Here is a 15,846-nt window from a genome sequence, read left to right as displayed (position 1 = left end):
TTGTCGAGGAAGGGGAGCTGATCGGTGGTGGAGTGAGTGAACTGTCGAGGATGGGGAGATGATCGGTGGAGTGAGTGAACTGTCGAGGATGGTGAGCCGATCGGTGGTAGAGTGAATGAACTGTCGAAGATGGGGAGCCGATCGGTGGATTGAGTGAACTGCCGAGGATGGGGAGCTGATCGGTGGTGGTGTGAGTGAACTGTCGAAGATTGGGAGCTGATCGGTGATGGAGTGAGTGAACTGTCGAGGATGCGGAGCTGACCGGTGGTGGAGTGAGTGCACTGTCGAGGATGTGGAGTTGATCGGTGGAGTGAGTGATCTGTCGAGGATGGGGTGTCGATCAGTTGTGGAGTGAGTGAACTGTCGAAGAGGGGGACCGATCGGTGGAGTGAGTGAACTGTCGAGGATGGGGAGCTGATCGGTGGAGTGAGTGAACTGTCGAGGATGGGGAGCTGATCGGTGGAGTGAGTGAACTGTCGAGGATGGGGAGCTGATCGGTGGTGGAGTGAGTGAACTGTCGAGGATGGGGAGCTGATCGGTTGTGGAGTGAATGAACTGTCGAGAATGGGGAGCCGATTGGTGCAGTGAGTGAACTGTCGAGGATGGGGAGCCGATCGGAGGAGTGAGTGAATTGTCGAGAATGGGGAGCCGATTGGTGGAGTGAGTGAACTGTCGAGGATGGGGAGATGATCGGCGGTGGAGTGAGTGAACTGTCGAGGATGGGGAGCTGATCGGAGGAGTGAGTGAACTGCCGAGGATGGGGAGCCTTTCGCTGGAGTGAGTGAACTGTCGAGGATGGGGAGCTGATCGGTGGAGTGAGTGAACTGTCGAGGATGGGGAGTTGATCGGTGGTGGAGTGAGTGAACTGTCGAGAATGGGGAGCCGATTGGTGGAGTGAGTGAACTGTCGAGGATGGGGAGATGATCGGCGGTGGAGTGAGTGAACTGTCGAGGATGGGGAGCTGATCGGAGGAGTGAGTGAACTGTCGAGGATGGGGAGCCTGTAGGTGGAGGGAGTGAACTGTCGAAGATGGGGAGCTGATCGGTGGAATGAGTGAACTGTCGAGGATGGGGAGCTGATCGGTTGTGGAGTGAATGATCTGTCGAGAATGGGGAGCCGATTGGTGGAGTGAGTGAACTGTCGAGGATGGGGAGATGATCGGCGGTGGAGTGAGTGAACTGTCGAGGATGGGGAGCTGATCGGAGGAGTGAGTGAACTGTCGAGGATGGGGAGTTGATCGGTGGAGTGAGTGAACTGTCGAGGATGGGGAGCTGTTCGGTGGAGTGAGTGATCTGTCGGGGATGGGGTGCCGATCAGTTGTGGAGTGAGTGAACTGTCGAAGATGGGGACCGATTGGTGGAGTGAATGAACTGTCGAGGATGGGGAGCCTGTAGGTGGAGGGAGTGAACTGTCGAAGATGGGGAGTTGATCGGTGGAATGAGTGAACTGTCGAGGATGGGGAGCTGATCGGTGGAGTGAGTGAACTGTCGAGGATGTGGAGCTGATCGGTGGTGGAGTGAATGAACTGTCGAGGTTGCGGAGCTGATCGGTGGAGTGAGTGAATTGTCGAGGATGGCGAGTTGATCGGTGGTGGAGTGAGTGAACTGTCGAGAATGGGGAGCCGATTGGTGGAGTGAGTGAACTGTCGAGGATGGGGAGATGATCGGCGGTGGAGTGAGTGAACTGTCGAGGATGGGGAGCTGATCGGAGGAGTGAGTGAACTGCCGAGGATGGGGAGCCTTTCGCTGGAGTGAGTGAACTGTCGAGGATGGGGAGCTGATCGGTGGAGTGACCGAACTGTCGAGGATGGGGAGTTGATCGGTGGTGGAGTGAGTGAACTGTCGAGAATGGGGAGCCGATTGGTGGAGTGAGTGAACTGTCGAGGATGGGGAGATGATCGGCGGTGGAGTGAGTGAACTGTCGAGGATGGGGAGCTGATCGGAGGAGTGAGTGAACTGTCGAGGATGGGGAGCCTGTAGGTGGAGGGAGTGAACTGTCGAAGATGGGGAGCTGATCGGTGGAATGAGTGAACTGTCGAGGTTGGGGAGCTGTTCGGTGGAGTGAGTGATCTGTCGGGGATGGGGTGCCGATCAGTTGTGGAGTGAGTGAACTGTCGAAGATGGGGACCGATTGGTGGAGTGAATGAACTGTCGAGGATGGGGAGCCGATCAGTGGAGGGAGTGAACTGTCGAGGATGGGGAGTTGATCGGTTGTGGAGTGAATGATCTGTCGAGAATGGGGAGCCGATTGGTGGAGTGAGTGAACTGTCGAGGATGGGGAGATGATCGGCGGTGGAGTGAGTGAACTGTCGAGGATGGGGAGCTGATCGGAGGAGTGAGTGAACTGTCGAGGATGGGGAGCTGATCGGAGGAGTGAGTGAACTGTCGAGGATGGGGAGTTGATCGGTGGAGTGAGTGAACTGTCGAGGATGGGGAGCTGTTCGGTGGAGTGAGTGATCTGTCGGGGATGGGGTGCCGATCAGTTGTGGAGTGAGTGAACTGTCGAAGATGGGGACCGATTGGTGGAGTGAATGAACTGTCGAGGATGGGGAGCCGATCAGTGGAGGGAGTGAACTGTCGAGGATGGGGAGCCTGTAGGTGGAGGGAGTGAACTGTCGAAGATGGGGAGCTGATCGGTGGAATGAGTGAACTGTCGAGGATGGGGAGCTGATCGGTTGTGGAGTGAATGAACTGTCGAGAATGGGGAGCCGATTGGTGGAGTGAGTGAACTGTCGAGAATGGAGCGCTGTTCGGTGGAATGAGTGAACTGTTGAAGATGGGAGCCGATCGGTGGAGTGAGTGAGTGAACTGTCGAGGATGGGGAGCTGATTGGTGGAGTGAGTGAACTGTCGAGGATGGGGAGCTGATTGGTGGAGTGAGTGAACTGTCGAGGATGGGGAGCTGATTGGTGGAGTGAGTGAACTGTCGAGGATGGGGAGCTGATTGGTGGAGTGAGTGAGTGAACAGTCGAGGATGGGGAGCTGATCGGTGGAGTGAGTGAACTGTCGAGGATGGGTGGGTGATCGGTGGTGGAGTGAGTGAACCATCATGGTCGGTGGTGGAGTGATTAGCCATTTATGGGGAGCTGATCGAGCTGGCTGCGCTATCCTGCATAGTGTGAAGCTTCTCAGGTATTTTTGGAGCTGTGTTCCAGCAGTTAGAGTAGTCGTCACCAACCTTTTTAAGCCCAAGATCCCCTACCTCGGCCATAGTGAAAGGTGAGATCGACTCCAAATCGATTAGTTATATTCATGCGCCCTGGGGGTTGAAAGACCAGAAGTAAAACCCTCCACCCCTCAAGTAGAAATAGTGCATAAATACCAGGAGTGTTTACCCACCCTTTTTTTTCACCGTGGGCCTGTTTAATACTGACAATATTCTTGCGGACTGGCCGACTTGCTGGGCGGGGGATGTTCAACATAACGGGAACACAGTGATACTCGAAGCAGATCCGTTGTGTTCAGTCTATTCCGCAATTTATTTTTCGTAGCCTTCGGCACTTAGCTGCTGTCCTGCAATGCTCACGTTTTTTCCGCTGAAAAAACTCAGCAGGTTCGTCTTTAAGTACGGGGTGCTTGGACTCAGTTTACCGAGGCAGTTTTGAGGGCTTCATTGCCTCATTAGACAGCCTCCTGGCCCGAACTCAAGCCTCTGCCCGCCCGCCACCAGACACCCTGGCTAGGTCCGGCTGGTCGTGGGTGGGGTGAGAGGACAAGGTCAGAGACGGAGGTCCCCGTAAATAGTCTGGAGACAGTAAGCGACCGAGTGAGGAGATCGACAGGCCAGCGCCTGCGCCCCTTTTAGGTTCTTTTGGCTGACAGAACTTTGTTTCAGCAGATTGCAGCGAGGTAGCTGCTCTGATACTTAGGAAACCTTGAGCCCTAATTAGGTCGTCTGCGAATATTTTAGCACTGGATTCCCCAGAAACATTCGGTGTGCTAAACGGGTTTAGAGGCGGCGCCCATCTGTCCACGCTCCAGGCCAGTAGAATCGGCAGTTCTCGCCGGCCGCACGAAGTGAACACTAGCGCAAGGGTGTCACTGCGTTTAGGTGACTGATGACCTCGTGTGGGTTGAAGTTCAAAAGTGGGTGTGACAGGGAACGAGGAAAGGTGCAGCTGACTCGTATCGTTTCCTCACGGCCCGGTGGTTGGGGACCACTGAAGTACACTGTGTAGTGTGGGGGAGCTACACTCATGCGCACTGGGCAGAAAGAATGGAGCTAAAACCCACAACCCGGAAACAATCTCTCAACAGTATTTGTGTATTTATTTTTCTTTTTTTTCTCGGGATCTACTGGGAAAGTCTCAAAGATTTACCAGTCGATCACGATCAACAGGTTGGCAACCACTAAGTCAGACAGTGTCGCTTCACACTCCTGACCTGAATACAGAATGTGGCGTACACGGAAATGCAGAGTGTTCATAGAGGTGTGCTTGCTGAACGCCAAGGAAGCTTTCTTTGTGATTACTCGTACCACTTGCATGCTCATCGTAACATGTTCATCTCAGGTGGACTGCATAGGCAGCTGCGTGCGGTGGGTGCTGGGACGTGTTCTTGTTGCCCACCCTACCTCTCAGACCCTGTTAACTGCTGCTCTCTCTCTCTCTCTCTCTCCCAACCTGTAGGCTCGGCTGCCCCTCCAGGGTCCTCGGATTAAGCATGTGTGTCGGAGGGCAGCTGTGGTCCTGGGCAAGCCCAGGGCCATAGTGTCTGCCGACGTTCCCAGGCTCAGTGCACTACCCATGCATGAGAGGGACGGCATCATGACGGGACTGATGGATGGTGAGTGTCGGCGTGGTGTGGAGGGGTCATTGGCTGCAGACCAGACCGCGGCACGCACAAGTCCAATTTCTATATCCCTGGGTCAGACCCACACCGGGAGCACCGGGCACAGTTCCAGTCTCCGTGTCCCTGGGTCAGACCCGCACCGGGAGCACCGTGCACAGTTCCAGTCTCCATATCCCTGGGTTGGACCCACACCGGGAGCACCGTGCACAGTTCCAATCTCCATATCCCTGGGTCAGACCCACACCGGGAGCACCGTGCACAGTTCCAGTCTCCATATCCCTGGGTCAGACCCACACCGGGAGCACCGTGCACAGTTACAGTCTCCGTATCCCTGAGTCAGACCCACTCCGGGAGCACCGTGCACAGTTCTAGTCTCTGTATCCCTGGGTCAGACCCACACCGGGAGCACCGTGCACAGTTCCAGTCTCCGTATCCCTGGGTCAGACCCACACCGGGAGCACCGTGCACAGTTCCAGTCTCCGTGTCCCTGGGTCAGACCCACACCGGTAGCACCGTGCACAGTTCCAGCCTCCGTATCCCTGAGTCAGAGAAACCCCCAATGGCGGGGGTGTCTGTGCATTGCATCCTGCTGAACCTGAACTTGCTTGTGGAGAGAACAGCCTTGTTTCAAGGTCTGGATTACAATGCAGTGTTGAGAGGGAGGGTGTGAATGATCTTGCACTGCTGGCTAATATTTGACCGCTGGTTTGGCTGTCACATCTGTGTATCCTGGTCTAACCTGCGATTTTTATCTCTCCGTTTTGTTTTCTTCTCCCACTCTACCTTCCCCAATCCTCTCTATTTGCATGTGTATCACACTTATTTGCTCTCTCATTTTGTACATCTCTCTCTCGCTCCCTGGCGTTGTACATCTCTCGCTCCCTCGCTCCGTGCATCTCCCTCTCGCTCCCTCGCTCCGTGCATCTCCCTCTCGCTCCCTCGCTCCGTGCATCTCCCTCTCGCTCCCTCGCTCCGTGCATCTCCCTCTTGCTCCCTCGCTCCGTGCATCTCCCTCTCGCTCCCTCGCTCCGTGCATCTCCCTCTCGCTCCCTCGCTCCGTGCATCTCCCTCTCGCTCCCTCGCTCCGTGCATCTGCCTCTCGCTCCCTCGCTCCGTGCATCTCCCTCTCGCTCCCTCGCTCCGTGCATCTCCCTCTCGCTCCCTCACTCCGTGCATCTCCCTCTCGCTCCCTCGCTCCGTGCATCTCCCTCTCGCTCCCTCGCTCCGTGCATCTCCCTCTCGCTCCCTCGCTCCGTGCATCTCCCTCTCGCTCCCTCGCTCCGTGCATCTCCCTCTCGCTCCCTCGCTCCGTGCATCTCCCTCTCGCTCCCTCGTTGTGTGCATCTCCCCCTCGCTCCCTTGCTTTGTGCATCTCTCTGTTTCACCCCCTTTCTCTATCATTCTTGAATCTCTCTTCCCCACTCTTTCCCTGCTACCCGTGCTCCACCACAGTGGACTCCTCATCCTCTGGACCGGACAGCCCTGCCCCTGCCCCTGTAACTGCTGTGCCAGTGCTGAAGTTGAAGCCGCCTGAGCTGGGTGACGAGGTGATGGCAGAGGGGTCTGCGCCGGGGGCAGAGGCAGGGTCAGATTTGACATCGCAGCCGGGTATGGAGTGCAGCAAGCCCCTCCCAGTCATGGGGCAGCCCAAGCGGAGGGGAAACCGGTGTGGTAGCTGCAAGGGCTGCCGGAACCTGGCTGACTGTGGCAAGTGTGTCAACTGCCTGGATAAGCCCAAGTTCGGGGGCCGTAACACCAAGAAACAGTGCTGCGTGTGAGTACCACCTCCCTTCGCTTAGTCCCTGCTCTCCCTGTCACTCCTTCTCCCACTCCTCCATCAGCACCAAGCAACATGTGAGTCAATCCCGTTCTCCCTTCCTCTGTCTACTCACCCCTCACCCCACGTTGTTCCTTCTCACTCTCCACTCTCTGGGGAGGGGTCCAGAACTGTGCGCGAGTACTTCTCATATTGCCTTCCCTTCCTCTCCCTTGCCCCTTACTCAGCAGCACCAAAATTGGCCTTTCAGTGATTTCTGTGCAATCCAACCAGACAGTGGAGGCTGCAGCTAGTAGCTGAAGAGAAGACTGCTCACATCTCTTCTTCTAACTCGTCAACTTGATGAAACCCTTCCCTTCTGGTGCTCCCACTCGCCCACCAACATAACCGGGGGCAATCCCCATGCCCCAGTCCACCCAGTTACAGCAAGACCACAGGCTCTTCAGCTATCTGAGTACGTGCCAGCACATTTGCTCCAATCCCATATTGCTCCTCCCAATGGATTCTACCACACGCCAGCATGTTATACAGCAAGGATGCGGCAGTGGGATTAGTTTGGGAACTGACATGGCTGAGGGGAGAGAACAGGATAGGGTATTAGTGTGGGGACTGGCACTGCTGTGGGGAGAGAGGTGGACAGTGGGATTAGTGTGTGATGGGTTCTGGGCTGTGGGGAGAGAGGTGGACAGTGGGATTAGTGTGTGACGGATTCTGGGCTGTGGGGAGAGAGGGGGACAGTGGGATTAGTGTGTGATGGGTTCTGGGATGTGGTGAGAGAGAGCTGGACAGTGGGATTAGTGTGTGATGGGTTCTGGGCTGTGGGGAGAGAGGTGGACAGTGGGATTAGTGTGTGACGGATTCTGGGCTGTGGGGAGAGAGGGGGACAGTGGGATTAGTGTGTGACGGATTCTGGGCTGTGGGGAGAGAGGTGGACAGTGGGATTAGTGTGTGATGGGTTCTGGGCTGTGGGGAGAGAGATAGACAGTGGGATTAGTGTGTGACGGATTCTGGGCTGTGGGGAGAGAGGGGGACAGTGGGATTAGTGTGTGATGGGTTCTGGGCTGTGGGGAGAGAGGTAGACAGTGGGATTAGTGTGTGACGGATTCTGGGCTGTGGGGAGAGAGGGGGACATTGGGATTAGTGTGTGATGGGTTCTGGGCTGTGGGGAGAGAGGTAGACAGTGGGATTAGTGTGTGACGGATTCTGGGCTGTGGGGAGAGAGGTGGACAGTGGGATTAGTGTGTGATGGGTTCTGGGCTGTGGGGAGAGAGGTAGACAGTGGGATTAGTGTGTGACGGATTCTGGGCTGTGGGGAGAGAGGTGGACAGTGGGATTAGTGTGTGACGGGTTCTGGGCTGTGGGGAGAGAGGTGGACAGTGGGATTAGTGTGTGACGGGTTCTGGGATGTGGTGAGAGAGAGGTGGACAGTGGGATTAGTTTGAGTCTGATACAGGGTTGTGGGAAGATGGTGGGATACATGTGTAAGGATGTTTTGGAGTTTCTTATTGGCTTCCGATCTACTCCTCTTCCCCCACCCCCCCACCCCATGTAAGTTGTGATTGGGGAAGCAGTGCTTGCTATATTCTTCTGCAGCATAATGGAGTGTAAATTGGCCTGCGTTGTGATAATGTCTGTTTTGGGGGGAAAGGACTCCGGGGGCGAGTTGGAGACATTGTACAGACGGCTGTCTCCTGCTCTGGGTGCAGGCTGGTCAGGAGTGGAGCTCAGCTGACATCTGCTGCTCAGTGGTGGTACTGCAGGCATCTCTGTCACTGGAGTGTGAGTTAACCCTCGGCTCCAGAGAGCAACAGTCTTTGGATGTCTTATCATTTGGCTTGCATCAGCCTGATGGACCGAGTGGCTGTGATTCTTTTCTCTCATGTTGTTGCAGGTGGCGGAAGTGTGACAAGATTGAACGACGGAGGCAGGAACGTCTAGCAAATGGTATGGGTTAAAGTACGGGTCAAATATGGTGAATCTCCCTCCACACCGTCCAATCGCACAATCCTGGGGTCAGACATGGAGTGAAGCTCCCTCTACACCGTCCCATCACACACTCCCGGGGTCAGACATGGAGTGAAGCTCCCTCTACACCGTCCCATCACACACTCCCGGGGTCAGACACAGAGTGAAGCTCCCTCCACACCGTCCCATCACACATTCCCGGGGTCAGACATGGAGTGAAGCTCCCTCTACACCGTCCCATCACACATTCCCGGGGTCAGACATGGAGTGAAGCTCCCTCTACACTGCCCCTTCTCACGTTCCTGGGATCAGACACAGAGAAGCTTTCCGGCACATTGAATACTTGACTGCTCTGATACAGGATTTGTGTCCTCAGAACAGAGTCTACGTAGCACCGTGCTGTTGTTAGGTGCCTCTTTTCAACATCTGAAATGTATTGTAGGGTGTGCAGTGCTGGGGAAGATTGTCTTTTCTGTAGATTAGAGGCGAGAGAGGGGTGTGGTTTAGAAAGATATTTCCACAGACAAGCCCAGGAAGGTGATGGGAATGCTGGGGGCAATTGAGATTGAGAGTGTGGATGTTCAGGGAAGGTCAGCTGAAACAGAGAGTACTCCTATGAAAAGTTTGCTCATCGTGCAAATGTTCTCGTTGCAGTCACTAGCAAGGATCAGATTTTCAGAGCACTGTACCCAAAGGCTGTAGAAAAAGAGAACCACATGGTGAAGACTGAAATCAGACTCACAGACAGATTCTGTCACAGTTAGCAGACTCTTGATCTCACGTCTACCTCATTGTTTCCCTTGTATCTCATTGTCTACCTGCACTCCACTATCTCTGTGACTGATACTTTATTCTGCATTCTGCACTGATGTGATCAATTGAAACAAGGTATATGATGATGATAATAATAATCTAATTTACTTGCACCAGCATCACAGGCACACATAACATTCTTTTAAAAAAAAACCATAACAAAAAGACAACACATCTGGAGCAAAATAATAATTCTGTACTATCTTAGTCACTCTGTTATAGGAAAGGTGTTTTGAAATTAGAGTGCAGAAAGGAGTTAAATTGACTAGGACTTTATTCGCTTTCTCTGCAGTGTAGGAGATTGAGGGGTGACCTGATAGAGGTCTATAAGATCATGAGGGGAATAGACAGGATGAGGGCAAAGAGTCTTTTCCCTAGGGCTAACAACAACAGGGATCAGGTGAAACTTCAGAGGTGAGATTTAAAAGGTACATCAGGTTCAAGTTTAATTGTCACTCAACCATGCACATGACTGCAGCCAAACTTAACAGCATTCCTCTGGGGCCTAATTGCAAAGCACAGAACCAACAGTCACACACCGCACATCATGTTGATCAGAAAACATACAATTACAGACTATCTGAGATAGCTTCTTTATTCAGCGGATTTAGAACAAGCTGCCAGTAATAGTAATTTGAGGTGACACAGTAGCGACGGTTAAAAGCCACCTGTATAAATATGTGGATAAAAGAGCTTTAGAAGGTTATGTGGCTCATGAGACTAGCTTGCTGGGTTACAGAATGCATGGGCTATACAACTCTTGACTCCAAAAGAAGAGGCTTCTTTAGGCCCTCCTAAACTGGATTACAGGCATGGGTGGAGAATTGGCAGATGGAATAACCTGACCAAGTGTGGAGTGTTGAGGTCAAAGGTAAACAGACCTACAGGATCCTTAGCACTGTTGATGAGCAGGGGGATCTTGAAGTTCAGGTTCATGGCTCCCCGAAAGTGGCTACACTGGTTGATGGCATGCTTGCCTTCATTAGTTGAGGCATTGGATTCAAAAGTCAGTAAGTTATGTTGCAGCTTTGTAGAACTTTAGTTAGGCTGCATCTGTACTATTGCACACAGTTGTGGTTGCCCCATTATAGAAAGGAAGGGTGCAAAAGAGTTTTACCAAGATGGTGTAGGGTTAGAGGTTGTGATGATGGACAACCTTGGGTTGTTTTCTCTGGAGTGGGGCAATTTTATAAGATTATGAGAGGCAAAGGTGGAGTTGACAGGGAGCACCTTTTTCCCAGAGTTATAATATCTAATACCAGAGGGCAGGCATTTAAAGTGAGAGGGGTAATTTCAAAGTGGATATGTGCTAATTAGTGGTGAATGCCTTGAGTGTACTGGCTGAGATGTCGTTAGAGGCAAATACATTAGGGACTTCTTTTTAGGCATCCGTTAGTCTCAAGAGACTTGGATTTGCGCCTTTGGAAAGTTGCCAGGGCGCAGGCCTGGGCAGGGTTGTAGGGGAGACCGGTAGTTGCCCATGCTGCAAGTCTCCCCTCTCCAAGCCACCGATGTTGTCCAAGGGAAGGGCAAGGGCTGATACAGCATGGCACTGGTGTCGTCGCAGAGCAATGTGTGGTTAAGTGCCTTGCTCAAGGACACACACGCAGCCTCAGCTGACGCTCAAACTAGCGACCTTCAGATCTCTAGACCATCGCCTTAACCACTTGGCCACTTAAGAGGGACATTTAAGAGACATTTAAATAGGCACATGAATGTGAGGAAAATGTAAGCATATGGACATTGTGTAGGCATAACGATCAGTTTGGTTGCCCATTTGATTACAAATTTAATTGGTTCTGCGCAACATTGTGGGCTGAAGGGTCTGTGCTTGTGCTGTACTGTTCTATGTTCCGTGATGTGGGAAGGAGGTAGGGAGGGTCCCTACATCCACGGGACATATGAACAAGGTCGGAAGGGGAAAATGAGCCATTGAGGATATAGCAATGTAAGTGCAAAGGGACTGGATCAGGGGATAAAGGGATGAGTTGGGGGTTAAGGGTTTTTCTGTGTTGTATGACTCTGTAACTAGGTATCATTAACTTTGTTATAGGATATGGAGACTGGCTGTCTCTGTGCTGTACCATTCTATGTCCCCAGCCTGGGGGCTGCTAAGATGAGTAAAGGGTTGGGGGGGGGGGGCATGTTATGTTTGCGTGGTCTAACATGGGCATTTTATTTTCCTTCCCCTCTACCTACCCCCACACCCCGCACCCCTTCACTGCTCTGTCTGTCTCCCCTTCCCTCACATCACAACTACACTCTCCCCTTCTCCCTCCCCTTGCACTGTCACTCTCCTGATCCCCTCTTCCACTCACTCCTCCTACCCCCTCCCTTCTCCCTCTCCTCAACTCTCTACTCCTCCATCTCTCCTTGCTTCATTACCTCTCACCCCTCCCATTCACACCGCAAACCCCTTCCACTTCTCCACTCTGTCTCCCCTCCCTCTGGTCACCCTCAAACCCTCCTGCTTGCCGCCTGGCCCCTCCCCTTCGGCCTACCTAGTGCGCAAGCGGAGTCGTTCTGCCCTGCTACCGGTCGTGGACACCCGCCCGGTTATGGGAAAGGATGATGAGGAGTGGCTTCCAGACTCGCGAGGCTATGCTCCCTCCGAGTACGCAGTGGAGATGCCGGCAGGGGAGGAGGAGGCCCCCCGCCGCGGCCAGCTCCCTCCCCCCACCGGTTCAGAGACTGCACTCACCCCCGAGGCACAGCTTCAGCGCAAATCCATCCGCCGCTCGGCCCGGCAGTGGTCCTACTACGCCCTGTTTGAGGAGTCCGACCTCTCTGCCTCTGATGAGGATGGCAAGCCCGGTGCAGGCAAGGGACAGCAGTGGGTGGGGGAGGGTGGGTGTACAGTAGGTGAGATCACAGTGCGGGGTGGGGGGGAGCGCAGCTTTGTAGGGGAAGAGAGGGGGAGAAGGAAAGGTGGTGGAGTGAGGGGGATGTGGAGTGTGGTTTCGAGGGGAACAGCGGAGATGCATGGAAAGAGAGGAGATAGAAGAGGAGGAAAAAATAGGACAGGTCCAGGGACATTAACAGTTTTGAGAGGAGGAGGGGAGGGACAGGGTTTTGGGGTTAGCACAAGTGGGAGGAATGGGGATGGGGAAGTAGGGGAAATTTGGGTGGGATGTGATGGCTGTGTTTGGTGAGCAAGACTGTCCTCGTTTGGGGTGTTTTGGTGGAGGGGTGGGAATTGGAAGGGGTGTGGGGTTGCAGGGTGAGGGTGAGATGTATGTCTGTGGTTGGCAAGATTGCAGGCGGTGGGTTTGGCAGGTTTGTCCTCGTTTGGTGGTGGGGTAGAAGAGAGGGGTTTGGTCTGGGGTTGCTCAGCAGAGATATTCTCGGTCAGGGAGGGGTGTGGGATGATGGAGGAGGTGAGGTTCTTATTCAGGAGGATGGGGTGCAAGATAGGGGTTGGGTTACTGCTGTTGCCATCAATTGTAATCTTGGTCTTTGTTCTCCCTAACCAGACGACTTCGCAGATGTCGACGAACAAGGCCGACTGAAACCACTACACCTCAAATCCCGGAAAAGCAGAGAGAAGGTGAGTGGGAAGTGGGAAACACCCGACCTGTGGTGGCAAGCGTTTTGGAGACTAGTCCTTCGTTTGGTCTGACCCAGGGATACAGAGACTGGAACCGTGCACGGTGCTCCCGGTGTGGGTCTGACCCAGGGATACAGACTGGAACTGTGCACGGTGCTCCCAGTGTGGGTCTGACCCAGGGACGTGGAGACTGGAACTGTGCACGGTGCTCCTGGTGTGGTCTGACCCAGGGATATGCAACCAGTATTCAAGAAGATCTTGTACGAGTTTAATCTGGATGAGTGCAAAGTGTTGAATTTCGTACGGACAGATGGTTCCAGTGAACGATATGGCCCTGTGCAGTGTTGTAGAAGAGAGAAACTTGGTTCCCTGAAAGTGGTGACACAGGTACACAGTGGTGAAGGACGTGTTTGGCATGCTGGTCTTCATTCGTCACAGTACTGAGTATCGGAGTTCTGTAGTTACGTTGCTGTTGTACGAAACGTTGGTGAGGCCTCAGTTGAAGTATTGAATTCTGTTAAGGTCACTCTGTTATAGGAAAGATGCTATTAAGCTGGAAAAATTGATGAGGTTTAAGAGGATATTGCTGTGACTGAGTTATGGAGAAAAGTTGGGCCAGTTTGGACTTTATTCACTGGAACCTAGGAGAATGAGGGGTAAAATCTTAAAGTGGTGAATAAAATTATAATAGGCAGAGACAGGGTAAACACACACAATTTTTTTCCCCAGAGCCTAGGAATCAAGTGCTAGAGGGCACAAGTTTAAAGTGAGAGAAGCAAAATTTAAAAGTAATCAGTGTGTGTGGTGGATATATGGAATGAGCTGCCAGAAGAAGTGAATGAGGCAAATACATTAAGAACATTTGAAAGGTATATGGTAAGGAAAAGCTTAGAGGCGTACAAGCCAGATGCAGGTGATGGAACTGGCTCAGATGAGAATTGTGGATGGCAGAGACGAGTAGATGTCTGAAGGGCTTGCGTTTCCATTGCTGTTTAACTCTATGCTGTCCAATTATCTTCTGGTCACTGTTGAGGAGGAGGAGGCTGTGGGGTTGGAGGGGTTGGGATGGAGGCGTGGAGAGCTGGAGGCTGGGCCAGCTGATGTGTGTTCCCCCTTCTCTCTGTAGGACAGGCCGGTGCTCCTCAGCAAGCAGGATCAGATGGTATTGAGTCCGCTTAGCCCTGTCACCAACGGCAGCAACAGCCGGTACAAGGGTCCCAGCGATGGTGTGCATAGGATCCGAGTGGACTTCAAGGTGAAACTGTGCGTGTGTGTGTGTGTGTGTGGAGTGTCGGTCCCCCGGTGTGTGAGACCCATCCCAAAGTGAGCATCCAGAGTGTGTGCATATACAGGTGTCCCCCTCTTTACGCCACTTCGCTTTTACGAAAGACCTGCATTAGCAACTGGTTTGCGCATTACAAATAGGACTTTTGCTTTTACGAAAGTTTTTCCCATATAAATTAATAGTTCTTCACATTACGCCATTTTGGCTTAAGAAAGGTTTCATAGGAACTGTGTTACTGAGTGTTCTAAATGTCCGTGGGACCCGATCCTGACAGTATTACTGAGTGTTCTAAATGTCCGCGGGACCCATTCCCGACTGTTACTGAGTGTTCTAAATGTCCGCGGGACCCGATCCTGACTGTGTTACTGAGTGTTCTAAATGTCCGCGGGACCCGATCCCGACTGTGTTACTGAGTGTCCAAAATGTCCGTGGGACCCATTCCCGACTGTGTTACTGAGTGTTCTAAATGTCCATGGGTCCCATTCCCAACTGTTACTGAGTGTTCTAAATATCCGCGGGATCCGATCCTGACTGTGTTACTGAGTGTTGTAAATGTCCACGGGACCCATTCCCGACTGTGTTACTGAGTGTTCTAGATGTCTACGGGACCCATTCCCAACTGTGTTACTGAGTGTTCTAAATGTCCACGTGTCCCATGCCTGACTGTGTTACTGAGCGTTCTAAATGTCTACGTGGCCCATTTCCGACTGTGTTACTGAGAGTTCTAATTCACTGCGATGCCCATTCCCGACTGTTATTGAATGTTCTAAATTTACATGGGACCCATTCCCAATGGTGTTACTGAGTGGTCTAAATACTGTGGTATGCAAATGTTTGGGTGACCCTGGTCAGGATTTCTGTTACTCTGAATAGCTAAGCAAGTAAAGGCGATCTGATTTCCAAAAGGCATGAAGTTAAAGATGACACATTTCTGTAATATTTTAAGTAAGATTACTTTTTTATTTCCATCTTTTACAGTTTCAAAATAACAAAATGAAAAGGGCCCGAAGTGAAAGTTTGGGCACCCTGCATGGTCAGTACTTAGTAACACCCCCTTTGGCAAGTATCACTTTCTGTAGCCAGCTAAGAGTCTTTTCAATTCTTGTTTAGGGGATTTTTGCCCATTCTTCCTTGCAAAAGGCTTCTAGTTAGGTGAGATTCTTGGGCCGTCTTGTATGCACTGCTTTTTTGAGGTCTATCCACGGATTTGCGATGATGTTTAGGTCGGGGGTCTGTGAAGGCCATGGCAAAGCCTTCAGCTAGCGCCTCTTGAGGTAGTCCATTGTGATTTTGAGGTGTTTTTAGGGGCATTATCCTGTTGTAGAAGCCATCCTCTTTTCACCTTCAACTTTTTTACAGATGGTGTGACATTTGCTTCCAGAATTCGCTGGTATTTAATTGAATTCATTCTTCCCTGTACCAGTGAAATGTTCCCCGTGCCACTGGCTGCAACACAAGCCCAAAGCATGATCGATCCACCCCCATGCTTAACAGTTGGAGAGGTGTTCTTTTCATGAAATTCTGCACCCTTTTTTGTCCAAACATACCTTTGCTCATTGCGGCCAAAATGTTCTATTTTAACTTCATTAGTCCACAGGACTTGTTTCCAAAATACATCAGGCTTTTTTAGATGTTCCTTTGCAAACTTATGCTGAATGTTGTAGTCAGGA

General features: G+C 52.3%; 1 protein-coding gene across 1 annotated transcript in view; it reads left to right on the top strand.

Moving 5' to 3' along the window:
• Nucleotides 1–15,846, top strand: part of LOC132385393 (histone-lysine N-methyltransferase 2B-like) — a 292,547-nt gene that overhangs the window by 103,094 nt on the left and 173,607 nt on the right. The window contains exons 5-10 of the mRNA XM_059957436.1: nt 4,627–4,783; nt 6,242–6,563; nt 8,458–8,510; nt 11,850–12,164; nt 12,818–12,891; nt 14,018–14,146. Of these exons, the coding sequence (XP_059813419.1) occupies nt 4,627–4,783; nt 6,242–6,563; nt 8,458–8,510; nt 11,850–12,164; nt 12,818–12,891; nt 14,018–14,146 (1,050 nt within the window). The remainder of the gene's footprint in view (nt 1–4,626; nt 4,784–6,241; nt 6,564–8,457; nt 8,511–11,849; nt 12,165–12,817; nt 12,892–14,017; nt 14,147–15,846) is intronic.

Source organism: Hypanus sabinus, assembly GCF_030144855.1.
Source record: "Hypanus sabinus isolate sHypSab1 chromosome 1 unlocalized genomic scaffold, sHypSab1.hap1 SUPER_1_unloc_2, whole genome shotgun sequence".
NCBI lineage: Eukaryota > Metazoa > Chordata > Chondrichthyes > Myliobatiformes > Dasyatidae > Hypanus > Hypanus sabinus.
The sequence above is the reverse complement of the archived record's forward strand: the minus strand, read 5'-3'. Positions and strand labels throughout refer to the sequence as shown.